The sequence below is a fragment of the Indicator indicator genome, chromosome 2, assembly GCF_027791375.1.
Source record: "Indicator indicator isolate 239-I01 chromosome 2, UM_Iind_1.1, whole genome shotgun sequence".
NCBI lineage: Eukaryota > Metazoa > Chordata > Aves > Piciformes > Indicatoridae > Indicator > Indicator indicator.
In genome coordinates, this window is record NC_072011.1 from 45,666,889 (window position 1) to 45,685,102 (window position 18,214).

At 42.5% G+C, this 18,214-nt stretch overlaps 2 protein-coding genes across 2 annotated transcripts in view; one reads left to right on the plus strand and one right to left on the minus strand.

Moving 5' to 3' along the window:
- The window catches only part of TTC7A (tetratricopeptide repeat domain 7A), a 181,703-nt gene extending 169,962 nt beyond the window's left edge, over positions 1 to 11,741 (minus strand). The window contains exons 1-3 of the mRNA XM_054399317.1: positions 11,585 to 11,741; positions 7,749 to 7,912; positions 6,589 to 6,757 (exon numbers count right to left, since the gene is read on the minus strand). Coding sequence (XP_054255292.1) covers positions 6,589 to 6,757; positions 7,749 to 7,912; positions 11,585 to 11,741 — 490 coding nt within the window. The remainder of the gene's footprint in view (positions 1 to 6,588; positions 6,758 to 7,748; positions 7,913 to 11,584) is intronic.
- Positions 11,742 to 12,970: 1,229 nt separating this feature from the next.
- MCFD2 (multiple coagulation factor deficiency 2, ER cargo receptor complex subunit) lies at positions 12,971 to 17,308 on the plus strand. Its single transcript, XM_054399318.1, has 4 exons — positions 12,971 to 13,044; positions 13,822 to 13,970; positions 14,716 to 14,875; positions 16,021 to 17,308. The coding sequence occupies exons 2-4, from the start codon at positions 13,831 to 13,833 to the stop codon at positions 16,150 to 16,152; spliced, it is 432 nt and encodes a 143-aa protein (XP_054255293.1). The 5' UTR covers positions 12,971 to 13,044; positions 13,822 to 13,830; the 3' UTR covers positions 16,153 to 17,308.
- Positions 17,309 to 18,214: the final 906 nt, after the last annotated feature.

Here is an 18,214-nt window from a genome sequence, read left to right on the forward strand (position 1 = left end):
TAGTCTCCAAACTTTTTTGATCATACAATCCCCTATGAATAAAAATTTATTATTGAACATGGACACTCAACATATGTACAGTTACATACACATTGCTTTACAATGTAGTTATTATATATTATTATTATTATCTTTATTTTAAAACAAGACCTGCTAGGTGCCATGCTACTGCAGCCACCTGTCATCACAGAAAACACCTGCAAATTCAGACCACTTGACTTCTTGTAAAAGCAAAAAAGTATAATTCAACTTTAACATCTCTTTTAAGCATTTTGCCATGAGGCAAGCAGTGAGTTTTAGTGTAATATAGAAGATTTACACGGTCTCCCCCCATCTCACTACAAAGTATTGTAAAGATTCTATTTATAAGTTTTGTGTTTATGAAGTTAGCCCTATTGAAGACATCCTACAGCACTCTTGCACTTCAGAGTCCCACTGTGCTGATAAGTAGTTTCTAGCACATTTTGTTAGTGAACCATAATCTACCAAACTCTTTGAGAGTTGTTAGAAACATACGTACTTTCGTGCAACTGCATAGCTAAGCCTTCGCACCACAGATTGTGTTCTAGTGCTCCTTTCTTCAAGTCTTTGGCAATGTTTTCTACATGTCTTTCAAAAGGAATGTATTTTAGTTTGTTGTCACCTTGTTTCTGTGTATTATTTCAGCCACTTTGACACGGCAGGAAGAACATGTTTTTCCACATACCACACGAAAGTGTTTGTATGTAATTTTTTGTCTTTTGCTGTCATGTAAGAAATCTGAAAAGGGGCTTCTGTAAAAGTTTAATTAAGTATTGAATTGAGTGTCACTGGATTTCAAACATCACTGATTGGATCTGATTAAACTGTCACTGCTCTTTCCTGATGAACTTACTCATGCTAGAAGTAGTGTCAGCTCTGCCACCTTCTTTCAGCTCACTTGTGCTTACGCTATTTGTATTATCTACAATACATAGTTTATTTGAGGGAATCTTTAAACCACTTGTCTATGTCATGAGGGTTAATGTAGTTAAAACTAGGTAACATAACACATAAATCCATTTAACCAGGCACATGTGATCTGCGATACACTGGAGCTGAAGGAACAAGTGAAGGCACCCCTGTGAAACATTCTTTCAGGAGACACTTGAGGGCTATGTGTGTATGCTATGTGTGTGACATAGGATTCCTGCCACAGAGACTAAGAGGGCCACTGTCAATCCAGTACATTAATACTGCTTAATTTTTTGTAATTATTATTTTTATTTAAGAAAAAGATAAATATAAACATGTTCTAGTATTTTCCTCCTGCACCCTAGCGGATTACCTTGCATACCTCCTGAGGCACACACCCCGCTCTTTAGAGGTCACTGCTATAATGTATTCATTGTCCTGATACAAGAGGCCATCTCCATCCCATGACATATCTGATAGCAGTTAAGGACATACCTCTGCTGGAGTGATGCTCTGGGGCACAACAAACATGAGCAAGAACAGCAGTCTCTTACAGCCCCACATCTAAATGACTCTGTCAATACTATCCATAAACTCACAGCATGCTGCAAGAACGACATTTTTTCCCTAGCCTAAATACAACAGGCAGAAGCAGAAGAGAAAAAATGAAAAGTGGATAGGGCACAAAGAAAAGAGATGGTGCTGATGATCAATATTGGAATTTATTCAGCTTGAGCATTTCTGCTTGCAGCCAGGCATCATCACTACTGAGAGAGTTCGCTTCCAGATACATTCAGAGTCACTGAATCACACTCTCTCATCTTCATGTGCACTTTGGGAGCAGGAAGAAGAAAAAGGGAAGGTAATCCAGATTTTACTATGCTGATTCATATCAAGCATTCAAGCCAATTTACTTAAAATTTGTTAGAATAGACATAGCCTGTGAGGACTAACAGGCTTTGTAGGCCTGCTATTTCAAAGATGGTCAAAGACATTCAGAGCTTACTCCAGGGTGCGCCAGCATATGGAAGTATTCCCACAGCCACTGGACACATCACACTATACAACACAGTCCCAGCACAGGGACAGCATCATAGCCACCTAAAAGCTACCTCTAGCTTAGGCCATCTGAGAGTATATTTGTATTTGTTTTCTTGTGATGAAAGTAAGTGTAGCATGTTATCTCATGTTACTGCACAAACATTGTGTATTGCTTGTTCTGCTTCCTCAGAAAAGCAACTGCAAATAGTCTTATATCTCCTGCAGCTGCTGACATCACAGCTTTAGAGAACCAAATCACTGTGCAGAAGGTGGAGATGGTTTTGTGCATGTATGCAACCAGCCTCTAAAATTGTGTGTGGAGAATGGAGTAGATGATTAACTAAGCTTTACCATCATGTAAACCAAATCATACCAACAAAAAGAGCAAGCAGTTCTTTTCTTTTTCCACTTTCCAAATTTCAGTTATTTACATTTAGTGGCCTGCAAGCTAATTCTCCTTAGAATTCTAAATCCACACCCATGCTGCATTCGTGCATAGCAGAGTGTGATAAAAGCACTACTTCTAAAATGCAAACAGAAAAGCAAACTATCCAATGGCAGAGCAGAAATTATGGAGTGCACCAGTAAAGCCTAACTGCACCAAAAATGCCAAAGCTGGGCTTGACAACTCTTTCACATCCATGATGGAAGGCATTGGCACCACAGCACACAACTCACCAACACGCAACAGCTTCAAAGTCATAAGAGCAACTTCAAACTTAAATTTCTATTCTGAAAACCAAAAAAAGACATATTAATACTAGGATCTTTTACCAAGACACAACCATCTACAGTCTGCAGCTTTTGCCTATCAGACAGCTACTCTGATACCAACACGAACAAACAGCATGCTTCCTGTCTAGCTGTCAGAATTGTGAAAACTAGCACTTTGAAATATATACTACATATAGAAAAAAGCCTCTCCTCTCTGATGTGGATTAACATTTAGCAGATGCAGCTTTTGTCAAGCAAAAGAGAAACCAAGTTCTGCCAATAAAATGCCTTATCCTCAGTTTCTCAGTTTTTAATGTTATATTGCATCACACATCCTTGCCCAGCCAGCATGGATTTAGGCGGGGCAGGTCCTGCCTGACCGACCTGATCTCCTTCTATGATCAGGGGATCTGCCTGGTGGACGTGGGGAAGGCTGTGGATGTAGTCTACCTGGACTTCAGCAAGACCTTTGATACCATCCCCCGTAGCAAACTCTTGGCAAAGCTAGCAGCTCATGGCCTAGACAGGTGCATTCTGCACTGGGTTAAGAACTGGCTAGAGGGCCATGCCCAGAGAGTGGTGGTGAATGGTGACCCTTCCAGCTGGCAGCCTGTCACTGGTGGTGACCCCCAGGGATCAGTGTTGGGAGCGATCCTGTTCAATATCTTTATTGATGATCTGGATGAGGGGATAGAGTCCATCATTAGTAAGTTTGCAGATGACACCAAGCTGGGGTCAGATGTCGATCTGTTAGAGGGTAGGAGGGCTCTGCAGAGGGACCTTGACAGGCTGGACAGATGGGCAGAGTCCAATGGAATGACATTTCACACATCCGAGTGCCAGGTTCTACACATTGGCCACAACAACCCCATGGAGCGCTACAGGCTGGGGACAGAGTGGCTGGAGAGCAGCCACGTGGAAAGGGACCTGGGGGTACTGATTGACAGTAGGCTGAACGTGAGCCAGCAGTGTGCCCAGGTGGCCAAGAAGGCCAATGGCATCCTGGCCTGCATTAGGAATAGTGTAGCCAGCAGGAGCAGGGAAGTCATTCTGTCCCTGTACTCAGCACTGGTTAGGCCACACCTTGAGTACTGTGTATAGTTCTGGGCTCCTCAATTTAAAAAAGATATTGAGACACTTGAACGTGTCCAGAGAAGGGCAACAAGGCTGGTGAGGGGTCTGGAGCACAAGTCCTATGAGGAGCGGCTGAGGGAGCTGGGGTTGTTTAGACTGGAGAAGAGGAGGCTCAAGGGAGACCTTATTGCCATCTACAACTACCTGAACAGAGGCTGTAGCCAGGTGGGGGTTGGTCTCTTCTTCCAGGCAACCAGTGATGGAAGGAGAGGACACAGTCTCAAGCTGCAAGGTGAGGTTTAGGAAGAAATTCTTCACAGAAAGAGTGATTGGCCATTGGAATGGGCTGCCCAGGGAGGTGGTGGAGTCACCATCCCTGAAAGTGTTTAACATAAAACTGGATGAGGAACTTAGTGCCATGGTTTAGTTGATTAGATGGTGTTGGGTAACAGATTGGACTTGATGATCTCAAAGGTCTTTTCCAACCTGGCTAATTCTGTGATTCTGTGAACTCTTTTTTGCTTGCTTGTTTCAAATGGACAATACAAGGTTACAAAGCCACAACATGCCCCAAGTGAACTAAAACCAAATCAAAACCAGGTTTGCTTACTCGATTTGCTTTATGCAACAAACAGAACTGCTTATATCAGAGCTTACCTGCAGTACTGTGAACTGAGCAAAGGGTTTAAGGAGGAATTACCTTTCCAGAGGATGAGGAGAAAGGAGGCAAGTACATACCAACCACTTATTAAGTAACCACAGATGCTGAGATTAGTTGTAGTGAAAAGTCAAACTGTTGTCAGAGCTCCACTCACAATGTCCACAGAATTTCTTGTCTCCTTACACGAGGATTTATAATCAGAACAAGCACATGCAGTCATCTGAGAAACTAGAAAAATCTTGTCCTTTCTGCTAGTTCTCTTGTAATCTGTCAATCACTCAAGTCCTATCATTTATAAAGAACTTCAACCTTTACTGCTTCATAATTTACTTGGGTGGAAATTTACTAAAGCAAGCAGGAAACTTTTCCCTTTCAACTTCTGCAGTCCAATCAGAAGGGTGTAAATCCATATTGCTTCTTAGCGAAGTATGAACCTACTACAAGCTATGGATCTCCAGACAAAGGCCCCAGAGATGTCAAACCTTCAGTGCTGCAGAGCTCAAAAGGTGCCCTGAAAAAAACAAACTTGTGCTAGTTCATATTTCATTTCTACCACTGATTTCAACTACACAGCTCTTTCCAGTATATCCCTTATCTTTCTCACTCCATTTTTGTTTCCTATGTTAAAAGGCTGTTAGTATGTTTGATTTGACTTTTCTTTCTTCCACAATCTTTTCCAGCATAATCCTGAGTGCTCCTGTCATTCCACATATACACACAACCCAGCACTACTAGCTATTCAAAGCCAAGGTGGTTTCAGCTTCATACTAAGAAGTGATACAAAGTTCTGGTGTTTAACTGATGCTGGATGACCAGGGACATTCAATTAAACCGACTGCTTTCTCCCATTACTGAAAACCTGAATAAGAAATTCATCAGGAAACCCAAGCTGTGCCCCGAAATAAAGACAAGACTTTGGCTTTTCTGGATTGTTGCCTATATGGTCCCTGCAAAAATTTTACTACTAATGATTTTCAAGAGTATCTGAGGTAGTCAATACAATAGAAGTAGCATTACAGGAACAGTGTTATTCTGTCAGTGTTCATGCACACCTTAGCATTACACCTCATGAAGGGCCTTACCCAGTTCCCAGGACAGCGCATCTACTTCAGACTGGAGCACACCAAGTGTTGCTCACAAATACACTGCTATGTGAATGCAGTAGTAGTTACTCACTCCTCTGTGCCATGCAAGTGTTAGTGCAAGTTACAAGCAAATTAGTCCTCATTAATGAAGCAGATTCAACCAGTGCTACAGAAAACAAAATCAAAGCAAGCCAAGCAGCACACACAGGTTTTCCAGGAAAAGATGAATGACTGTGTGAGGTCACGAAACAACCAAATTATTATCAGTAATGCTAGAAGGCCAGTCAAACGGTATTTTGAGTTGATTTAGTTTCACTCTTTTACATACCAGTTGAAGGTATCTGATCATCAGAGCTCTCATTCACCTAATTAGCTGGTGGACATGCTGAAAAGAGTAGAAAGCAGTAGATAGGTAGCAGTACTTGAGCAACATTTATAAAGGAACTGAAAGCAAATGAAGGAAAAGATTACTGATTTTTTTCCCCTCCCAAGTAAAAAAAAAATGACTAGGGTCTTCCTTTGCCCCACTCAAAAAGGAAATGCAACTTCACTACCCACAGAGGCAGCTGTTATTAGAATCTCTCAGTCTAAAGAATGACAAGGGGAAAGAGAGATTCCTGCTTGTACATAAGGTCTGATACTGTGTGATATGTATTGCAAAAACATAGTACCTGCTTTGAAAGCACATATTCTGTTAGTCCAGAGATCAAAATTTGGAAATATCGTCCTTTCTTAACTCAAACAAAACACTAAAAATTACTAATAGATGTAATGGAAAGTATAGACCCCAAAAACTCAGATGAATGCTCGATTTAGATTTTCCCAAAATGGATACACAAGCCTCAAGTGTACTGCTGACTTGCAGCACAGGATTTCCAGTTCAGGGTTTTATTTACAAGCCAGCCAAGTTTAAAAACCATGGACTAAGACTCCATAATGCCTTTAAGTTTAAACTACACAGACCATACCCAGTAGGAGTTTCTCAAGCATACAACATTGTCTTAACTCTGCTGCAATCAATCACTTGGAGACTTCCACCTAAACAAATCATACTTTGAATATGCATCCGTAGTCCTTTACCTTTGATAGCGAAGGCTTCAGCTACCATACGCAGCATGTACAGAGGTTCACCTTTTGTTGAGAGGTCATCGATTCCTGCTTTTGCATACATGCTGATGGCATCTCTGTATGATCCCTCCACATAATGAAGCTTTCCTAGGATCAGCATAGCTTCTATCATATACTTAGGCTGAAAAGGAGGAGAGGAAAAGAATGTTCATATGATAAAACATCAGGCAGCAAGAATGAGGTGCTTTAGAACAAATTAAGCAGATTCATAATGCTTTCCTCTCAACACTGCTAGCTCCACAGGTCAGAGTAGGAAGAACTCAAGTGCCTAGAGATCTTGGGGCTACGCTCATGAAAGCAGCAAGCAACAAAGGTCAGGCAATCACTCTGTTTGGAAACACACGGCCTACAAGTTGCCTCTTTGGTTTCAGCTGACCTACTTTATTGATATACCAGCCACAGATAGCATATAAAAGTTTAGCACTGTCAAAACTACTTACACACACATCAAGAAAATCCCTTGCTCTTAAACTAGGCAGAAAACATCACTTAGTCATGAGCACCTCTCTCCCCTGTACCTTTAATTAAAAAGCGGGAAAGCTCCTATATTTTCTGAAGTTATCAAAGAAACAGCAGACAACAGCAGAAAAAAAACTGAGAAGACACACCTGCTATTTCTAAGATGTGTTTAGATCCTTAAGGATCTGCAGCCAAGTCAATAGGCAGCTACCAACCATTCCCTCAGATCACAAAACAAAGTAAAACTGTAATTTTGCATAACTTTTCTGGCAGAGACTGAAAGCAATTCCTGGTAATCTTGGTCTTGAGTGTCTGATAGCAGCTTGTGGCACATTTTCTCTCTCATCTGGAGCTGACCAGGTACACACAATTCCTAAATATTTACCCTCCTTTATTCTAATTAAAACAAACAAACAAACAAAACAGCAACAAACAAGATGTATCTTTGTAGCCCATAATTCCATTGCATATAAAAGTCTCCCAACAGAAGACATTGCAAAGGGGTATTGAATGACCAGCTCATTAGTAGTACCTACAATATAGCACTGAACACATAAGGGACGTGAACAGGCAAAACCAGTATCTTCTATCAGACTAATCATCATATTAAAAAAAGCATCCAGTTAGCAGGAATTATGGCACAGCTCACTTACTCGCAGTTCTCCTCTGCTTAAGATATTAGTCAGATACTGTTTGGCATCACTCAGTTTTGGTTCATTCTTCTCTGTCAGTGGAATGGAGTCCTTCAGTTTGGCAAAGTTTTCCTTCAAACATTCTTCCAGCAGAGCCTCAGCAAGCAGCATACTCCTGTAGTCCTCTGAAAGCACATACCAACCAACAAGAAACATTGCTTAGTGCCACACTGATAACCAACAGCATTACAAAACAGCACATCTTTGACACACACAGAATAACTCAAATGAGGGAATAAGGAAGAACCAGCAGACAGAAAAAGGTTCCACTAAGGTCTAGTTATTGGAAGCAGCACATTTTCTATGAAAAAAATGAAGCAACACTTCATTTTAACTTAAAGATTTTCCCTAAGGAATCCTTTAATTTTGACAGCACAGTTAATTCTTCTGTTGCTCCTAATATATAAAAATTTCACCACAAAACTCACACTCAAAAGTATAAGACCAATCTTTGCAAGTATTTAAGTGCATCCAAATATAGAAGCATGAAATGCATACTTCAGGCTACAGATAAGCTATAAATTTCACTGCAGACAGTAATCACATGACAAACTTCAAAGATTTTCCTGAAAGTTCACAGCAAAAACCCCAAAGAATTTAGACACATTCTCTACATCCATTACTGAAGACACAGGATCACAGGATGTTAGGGGTTGGAAAGGACCTCCGAAGGTCATCGAGTACAAACCCCCTGTCAGAGAAGGACCATAGAATCTAGCACAGGTCACACACAAACACATCCAGACGGGTCTTGAAAGTCTCCAGAGGAAACTACTCCAAAACCTCTTTGGGCAGCCTGTTCCAGTGCTCTGTGACCCTCATACTGAAGAAGTCCATCCTCATGTTGAGATGGAACCTCCTGTGCTGTAGTTTATATCCATTACCCCTTGTCCTGTCATAGGGTGCAATGGAGAAAAGCCTGTCCCCTCCTTCTTGACACTCAGCCCTCAGATATTTATAAACATTTATCAAATCCCCTCTCAGTCTTCTTCAGACTAAAAAGCCCCAGGTCTCTCAGGTTCTCCCCATAGAGCACATTCTCCAGTCCCTTAATCATCCTGGTAGCTCTCTGTTGGACTCTCCCCAGCAGATCCCTGTCCCTCTTGAACTGGGAAGCCCAAAACTGGACACAATACTCCAGGTGAGGTCTCACCAGGGCAGAGTAGAGGGGGAGGAGAATGTCCCTCAATCTGCTGGACACACTTCTCCTAACGCACCCCAGGATCCCATTGACCTTCTTGGCCACAAGGGTACATTACTGTCCCATGGATAATTTGTTATCTACCAGGACTCTTAGGTCCTTATCCACAGGGTTGCTCTCCAGCAGATCACCTCCTAAACTCTACTGGTGCAGTTTATTATTCCTTCCCAGATGCAAGACTCTGCACTTACCCTTGTTGAACCTCATTAGGTTCCTCTCTGCCCAGTTCGCTGGTCTGTCCAAGTCTCCTGAATGGCCACACAGCCTTCAGACGTATCAGCCAAGCCTCCCAGTTTGATATCATCAACAAACTTGCTGAGCAGACACTCCGTCCCCTCATTAGTGTCACTGATGAAGATGTTGAACAGGACCAGACCCAGCACTGATCCCTGGGGGACTCCACTAGTTACAGCTCTCCAGCTGGACTTGGCACCATTGACCACCACTCACAAGGCTTGATCCAGTGACATAACTAACATACCACATGACATTCTTTCTACATCAAAATCCATCCCCGTTCACAGTTCCACAGAAGAGGAATTCAAAGCTAGACAGCAGCACTGAATACAGCATGAAACATCACAAGATTTTGCAACCATGTGCTGAAAAAAGATGTTTCATCTGCCAGAGTACTTGGAGTTCTTGCATGACAGGTCTAGTTCTGCTGTTCATTTGTCCATACAAGTAGTAGTACCTCAATCAGATGACTAGTGGGTCAAGCAGAATAAGAAAATCTTTGTAAATCAAAGGCTACATTTCATATATACTCCAGATTTCAAAGACTGAAATTCTAGAATACAGGAAACATAATACTGTATCTTTTCTATATTTTCAGTCCATAGGACAACTTTTCCTTACTTACTACTGATACAATTTCATACAACATTAATAATCAACTTGCGAGTTGTTTGGGAGTTTTGTTTGGGTTAGATTGTTTTTGTTGCTGTGACTTAACTGGTCAGCTGCATATCAAATAACAACTGTAGCTCATTCTGCTCAAATGCAGGTATACAACTAACTTGCATTTAAAAAAATGTAGTACAGAAAACGTACCCAACTTTCCATGGAGGCGTTTCTGCATAACGCTGAAGAGCTTTCAGGTAGTCACTAATCACTTAACCAAAGGAAACCCATAAGTCCATATACAATTAAGAAACTAATATACACAACCTCTCAAAACAAACCCTACTATTAGAAAAATCCCATTTGGATACACTATGGTTCTAGAAACAAAATTGTAGCTAGTCCCTTGCTAGAAGAAAAGTTCTGTGGCAGTAACAAAGCATTATTCTTTCACAACTAGCAAGTGATGATGACATAGCAGCAAATTAACACATCATGTTTTTACAGCAATTATACTGTTGTTATGCCTTCTAATTACAAGGGAACAAACTAATATGAACTCTTCAACTATGAATGCCCCAAAACTGCATGATGATCTCTGTGTGATGATCTGTGCACGTGGATAGTACTGCTGAAGCCTGACTAAAGTTCAAAGGTTGGCCATGCAGTTCTCAACACAGGGTCCAATCTACATGACGTACACACTTAGAAAGCCTTGTATATAAACATATACAAAGCTACTAACGTCTCCCTTCACTGCAGTTTACCACTGTGAAGCTTACTGCACCTCAGCAACTCTTAAGGCCACATCCTGGAAACATTCCTCTAGAGAAGTGGGTTTCTTCATAAAAACAGCTCCTCTGACTTTCAACAGCAGAATTTCTTGCACCACTGTGGGGGCTAAGATAAGGTCCTCTTCACAGCTTACCGCTGTTCACTACATACAGAAATGTATACTTCTAAGTTAGGCTGCCTCATTTCTTACAAGTGATTTCATTTAAAAGGAAGCGCAGCTTATTATAACAATAAAAAAAGAATACATTTGCTATTTATGAAACTTATCTTACATGTGCAAAGATACTTGGATACTCAAGCCTTCAAATAAATCAATCTACAGAAACGGAGGGAACCAATACAAAGGCATCCAGAAGAGAGTGGGGAGCAGACAAAAAGGAATAAGCATCACCGGAGAAGCTGGGAAGAGACATTCCTAAACACATTAGATTTCGGTCCGTAGCCTGGCCGCGGCCCATCCCAGTTTATTCAATTAAACAGACACCGAGCTCAGCAACCACCACCTGCGTTCCGCGGCTTATCGAGGTGACAGCAACATCCCAAACGCACAGAAGCCAGCGAGCAGGCGCTGCTGCCTCTTGCTCCCACTGACAGCCCCAAGCAGTGCATTTCCCCTCGTAGCCCGACGAGCTCGGAAGCGCTGTCAAGAAGGGGAAGCACAGTAATCTCTCCGAACGCCGTTTTCTGGGCTCCTGCCGCCTCTCCCTTACGCCACGGGGCCGAAGCGCCTTAGAGGGGACACTAGGAGACACCTCGCTTTCTCCACCAGCACCCTGGCGCTCCTCAACCCTCTTTGCAACCCTGGGAGATGGGTCAGCCGCAAATACTGCCCACGTCAGCCCACAGGGTCTGGGGCTGTCGAGCCCCGGGAGGCAGCACGGAGGAACAACCTGGCCCTACTGCCGGAGGCTGCCCCGCCGCTCTACCACACCCTGCCCGCCTCCCCGCTGCCGCTTACCCGTGTCCTGCGCGCCCGCCGCCCCCTTGCGCCGGGGCCGTGCTGGCTGCAGCAGCTGCTGGGCTAGGTGTTGGAGTTGCTCCCAGTGCCCCTCCGCCCGGCACCGCTCTATCTCCCCTTCCAGCTTCATGTGCGAGTGCAAGCCCTTGGCCGCCATCTTAGCGCCGGGCCGGGCCCGCCCCGTCCGCCCGGCTAGGAGTGCCCGGCGGCAGCGCCCGAGAAGTGCCCAAAGCGTGTGTGGGACCGCGGTTCCACGCGGGCGGCCCCGGTCCCGCCCACCACTAGGTGGGCGTACGCGGGCGGGGTAAGTCCCTGCCCAAGCGCTGTGGACGGGGAGAGCAGCTCCTTGGCTGCCGCTTCTGTTGACGCCCGGGCGACAAATCCGTGCCCCGGCCACGGCGGGCCGCTGTCCATCGAAGTGCACTGCACCCACCTGACTGCCCTCGGCCCGCTACACACGGCAGGCCTGCAGGACCTGAGGAACGCTGGCATCTCTGCTGTGGCGCTACTACTGAAGACCCTGGGCTAGGTGAGCTAGGTGAGATTTGGGACAAGCTACTAGACAGGTGTAAAAACAAGAGGACACAGTCTCAAGCTGCACCAGGGGAAGTTTAGGCTTGAAGTGAGGAGAAACTTCTTCACAGAAAGAGTAATTGGTCAGTGGAATGGGCTGCCCAGGGAGGTGGTAGAGTCACTATCCCTGGAAGTGTTCAGAAAAAGATTGGATGTGGCACTTGGAGCCATGGTTTAATTGTCAGTGGTGTTAGGTGATAGGTTGGACTTGATGATCTCTGAGATCTTTTCCAACCCGGTTGATTCTGTGATTCTGTGAATAACGAGACCCGCAACATTTGGTGAGATGAGTAAGCAAACAGTTCAGGAACTACAAAGGTGACAGAGTGCTGTGGTTCCCAAACAAGCAGCAGGGCAGGGAAAGCACAGCTAGTCTTCTGTGGAAGGCTCTTTCAAGGCAACGACGAAAATGAACGGGGCAGAGGCAACTGGGAATACCCCGATTCCCTTCCCGTTCTCCATGCCCCACTGTCCTCCTTCCTGCCGGCTCCGCGGAAGGCACTTGCCCTCCGCCCAGGGCATCGCAATTTGGATCTTCACGATACGTCTTCTGGAAGGGAGAGTCATCTCACTAGAGGACAGTGAAGGGTTCCCGCCCCCTGCAGGGGCAAGGCCGGCCGAAGCCGCCCGGATCAGGAGGTGACCGGCGCTGAAGAAAACTTCCCCGCACCTGTCCCTCCGTGCGAGCTCCACGTGTAGCTCGAGACGCGATGACGTAGGCCGCGGAACGCTACAGCCAATGGGCGGGAGGAGGGGGCGGGGCGGGAGCGCGGCGCGTGCGCCGGGTCGGAGGTGACGCCGGGAATGGTGACAGGCCTGCTCCGGGCTCCGCTCCGTCTGCGCCAGGCTCGCAGTTTGCCGGAGGGACGGTAGCCATCCACCTGAGGGTGCGTACCCTGGCGGCGGTGGGGACCTCTTCGCCCTGCCAGCCAGGGGTGAAACGGGCTGTGCTGCCCCCTGGGGTGGAGGGGCGGCGGACCTAGCCCTCTCCCGCCGGGATGGGGCTTTCCTCGGCGACCCTGCTGGCCGAGGAGCCGCGGGTGGGAGGCGGGCGGCGGGCAACCAACGCGGTGCTAGCTGTCAGGGCGTCCGGCACCTCTCCGTGCTGAACTGGCTGCATATCGGGAGTTGTTTAAGCGGGTGCTGCTAGAAGTAGGAGAAAAACAGAGAAGTCGAACCCAGCTGACGCTTTTCTCACCCTGCTGAAGGGCTTCAGCGGTTCGCTTGCTTGTGTATTGAGTGCTGCGTTTTTAAAGTTTTAAAGACTGCTATTTAGAGCAGTCTGAATTGGATGCAGCCCGTTTGGTACCGTAAGCGACCTTTGCTTCCATCGCCGTGGGGCAGGTCTGCGTGAAGCACGCCTGGTTGGTTGCCTAGAAGCTCTATGAAAACCCAAGCATGGCTGAAGAGTGCACATTTGCTGCATGAAAAAAAGTTATTCTCTGAAAGTTACTTCCATGAAATTGGGACCCTCATAGGAATTCTTAATCGGAACTCTCTTTTTTCTGCTTGCTAAGTTCTTGAAATGAAGCAAATTCTTGTATTTTACAACTTATTGGTGTTATTTATAAGCACTCTGTAAATCTGCTGAACATAGTTTGTGGTTTTGATTTGTTTTGATTTTTTTATTTCTGGGGTGGGGGGGAATGTTTTCATTCTTATAGGAGATCATAATGGCCCAAAGGATTTTTAGAATATGTTTCCTGTTTTGCTTTCTGGCTGCATTCTTCATCTCTGCCCTAACTGAAGAACACGTAGGAGAGAGTCAACATACAAATATTCGTCTTGATAAGAACTTGGTACAAGATAAAGAGTATGTGTTCCATGTTCTGAAATTGCAAACTTTACTTTCTAATGATTTGCTTATCTCTTAAGTCTTGTTACGTGAGTTGGACTTAAGCCTAGGGGCGCCCTCTTTTCTCAGGATATTGTATGATTAGCTGGAGTCAGATATGAGACATGATTGTTCAGTAAGTTTGCAGGCATACTAGACCTAGAAGGGTCTTTCTGGAGGCTTTAGCCATGCACTACTGTAAAGAATTTCTTACAGGAATCCTTACTTTAGATGAAATCATAGTCTGAACAGGTAGACTGAGGTTTTTTTTTTTCCTCATTTGCTTCTTCATACAGACAAAACAGTGATAACAGCAAATAAAACTCCCTAGAATTCTGAAATGTTTATCTGGGAAAGATCTTCCTGTAGTTCCTGTGCTTTGGAAAACAGAAAACAGCCATAAGGAGATTTTTGGACACTGCTTTAGTTGTTTTGTTAACCTGCTAAGTAGGCCTGAAGAAATAGAAATAGCTACCTAAGGTATTAGAGGCCATTACAGCACCCGTGACAAATGACCTTTATGTCACCTTCATCTTGGTAAAAACTGTAGCTTTCAGTTATCCTGTTCGTTCAGGGTGCTTTTAAAGAAATAATATTTCTGGTGTACTTAACTGTCTGATCAAAGACTAAATTTGATGTAAACAGAGCATTAAATATTAACTGACAGATACGTTGTTTGTGGGGGGTTTTGTTTTGTTTTTGGTTTGTTTGTTTTTTTTCTTAGCCACATCATGGAACATTTGGAAGGTGTTATTGAGAAACCAGAATCTGAGATGTCTCCACATGAGTTGCAGCTTCATTACTTCAAAATGCATGATTATGATGGCAATAATTTGTTAGATGGGTTAGAGCTTGCTACTGCTATATCACATGTCCACAAAGAGGTAGGTGGAATTTTGTGACTGTGTGTTTGGAAACAGTTCTTACTCTCTAAAAGCATTTTACAATAGAACAGAACAGTTACTACATATCTTCAGTGCAGATACTGTTTTGCCTGAAAATTACATTATTTTGCCCCCTGATAGTTTTGGTCTGATTTATAAATGTGATGGCTTTACCACAGCTTTTCATGTCACTGCAGTTTTCAAGAAGTCTCTATCGAGTTTAAAGTTAGTCATGAGGAAGGACTATAGAGTGAAAATTACTTGACAGAGAGGATGCTTCGATAGGCAGGGATGGGAAGAAAAGAATACTTCGATAGGCAGGGATGGGAAGAAAAGAATGTTTATAGAAATAGCAGTGTGATACAATGCTGTTCAAGGTTCTAAGGCTACTGTTTTCAACTCCAGACTCTGCTGCTGTGGATACACAAACTCTAAGAAACCTTTTGCACAAAACTATTCACAAGTCATGGTCTGCCTTCTTCTGAACACAGGTTCTCTTTCCATTTAGGAATGTTTAAGGACAAAGTAGGAAGATAGAATCATGAAGAAGACAATACTAACACTTGGGCTGACTTTTGGAACTTAAAATTGAGAATAGCATAATTTCTGCATATACCTGTGGCAAAAAAATAACTGGCCAAGAAGAGAATAGTGACTTGCTGTTCCTTGTGCAGAGGCACTGCTTTATATTCCTCTTTGCTTGTAAGGGGTGTTGCTAAAATTTTACTGACTTTAAGCAACAGTGCTTTTTTCACTATTCTGTTACTGTCAAGCTCTGCGTTTTTCAAGTCCTGACACAGGAAGATGTTTCTACAATGTATAGAAAATACAGTGTCTATACTACACAAGATCCAATTTAAGAATATATCTGTTAGATTATTATCCGTCTTTAATATACTCTACTACTCATCTTTTAGAACTTTTGGCTAATAATATTAGCTGGATGCATTGTGCCTGTTTTGAAGGCCAAAGAACTTGCACCTGATAAAATTTGCTTATATTGGTGTAAGTGATTACATGAAACTTACTGCCAAATTAGACGATAAACAAATAGCTTACTGAAGAATTAGTTGTCAGTAATCTGTCATATGTGCCACTAGATGGGAAACACTGCTAAACTGTTCAATGTGGTTTTGTTTTCGTAGGAAGGTGGTGAACATACCCAGGCAATGAAAGAAGAAGAGTTGATTAGTCTCATAGATGATGTCTTAAGAGATGATGATAAGAACAATGATGGATATATTGACTATGCAGAATTTGCAAAATCACTGGAATAAAGTTTTGCAAGGGGCCTGTTTCTCCTTCTGGCTACAGGGAAATGTGAACCAATGTAATGTGATTCATTACCATCTCATGACAACCCCTGTGCTGTGAGAAGGAGAGGTGTACCAGTTCCATCTGAATTTATTTGAAAGTTGTATGTGTTAAGAGATTGGCTAACTTTGAGCAAGAGCCACATTTCACTATATGCAGCTACATATTTCTTTCTTGAAGCATTGAAGTACATAGAGTACTCTTTCAGTACCTGTGTATGAATACTTCAATAGTTTATACACAACCTAAATTTCAAGGGGTTTCTGTCATTGGGTTATATACTATTTGTTTGCTTACATCTTCTATTTAAAAATACTTGGAAAGCAAGAAAATATTACTGCATATAGTTGTATTTCAAGGATAAATGTCCTTACCTTACTTAATTCAAAGGAAATTTGTATATAAGTACAGGTGCTTGAAACAGCAATTGTACAGGAAAAACTTTTGAATGTGGTTTGTTTGAGGTCCACATGATACCATGTGGGCTTTAACACAGTCTTTGAAGAAATGGAGTATTTTTAAATATGTGTACTTCCTAGCATAGCGTTTTTCAATTTCTTCATGTTTCTCACAGATTTACTTTTTATATCTTAATTCACGAATTTTTTTGTCTCGACCTTCTGTGGTATTTTCTTAAGAAAATGAAAATATTTTTATTCCCTCTAAATGTTGTACTAAAGCTGCATTTACTAGAGTACCTTCTGCTTATCTCATTTTGAAGGTCACATTAACAGTAAACCAGTTTAATATGAAAGATTTAGTTCAATGTGGGTTGGATAATCTAAGTGAGCAAGTAATGCTGCCTTGTTAAGGTTTAAGTTCATATTCCTTGACATTTAAATTACAGTATTACTTTCAGGAAGTGTTTCATAACAGTTTCAAGATACTTGAGTGTTTGCAGAATAACATGGTTCTTGGAATGTTTTCAGTGTCTTGACTCAATTCTTAAGTCCAGCAGTTTAAATATATTAGAGAAGTGATGTTTTGTTGTGTTATTGATACTTGGTGACTCAAAAACATAACTGCATTAAATCATTATCCATTAATCAAGAATCTAAATGTTAGCATATTTCTGTGAAATGTATGAAGAGCTATTTTCTGTACAAAATTATTCTTATACAAGAGAAACACATTTGTAAAAGAAACTATTTCTTCTGTTTAAATATTTGTGCAATGAATCCTGAGTGTCAGAACTTTTTCTTATAATAGTTACTTATTTTGTGGCCAGGATTGTGCTGGTTAGCAATAAACATAAGTAGGGGTTCATGAACTCTGGAGCTGGAAACACAAGGCTTGAAGTCCTAATGAGAAGTATACCTGAATTTTTTGTGTATTTTTTAAGCTCATATTTGTTACTGGCGGTCGTCTTGGAAAAAAGTTCTTCTTTCAGTTAAAAGCATTCTGTAAATCTCTCTTTTGAGGGTAACTAACCTGGAGTGAATGCTGAGTCAGAAGAAAGTATAGAAAATACTTGCACATAGGGAAGAAGAGGTTAAGCTCCCGAGCTTTCTGCACTTAATTAACATTGTGGACCCTCGAGCTCTTACATGCATATTGCATAACCTTCTGAGTTTTGGATTTATTTGGTATGAAAAAGCAGAGGAAGGAACTGATTTCTATTCACTGCTCTTAAAAGTCATGGTTTTCTTATCAAGTGCCACATCTAAACGTAGTCCAGCTGCCTGTGGGCCATGTTTATGTGCGTATGTTGTATTTATATAGATACTTGCTAATTGCTATTGCATGTGGCAAAAAGTGCACACTGTAGAAGCCTTAGATCAGAAATAATTGTGATAAATGCAAGTAACATGAACATTGTTTATGATTTCAGACTTGTTTTAAAGGGTTCAGAAGTATACAAAAATAGAAGACTTTTTTTAGCAAAAATGGAGAACAAAATTGGCACCTTTGACTTCATGATGAACAAAGAAAGACAAACCAAAATTTCTGCTCTCCTAGAAAGAAAAGTTCAAGAAATTCTGCCTAAACTGAAATCTACATCATCATGTCTCTTTTCAGCCTCCT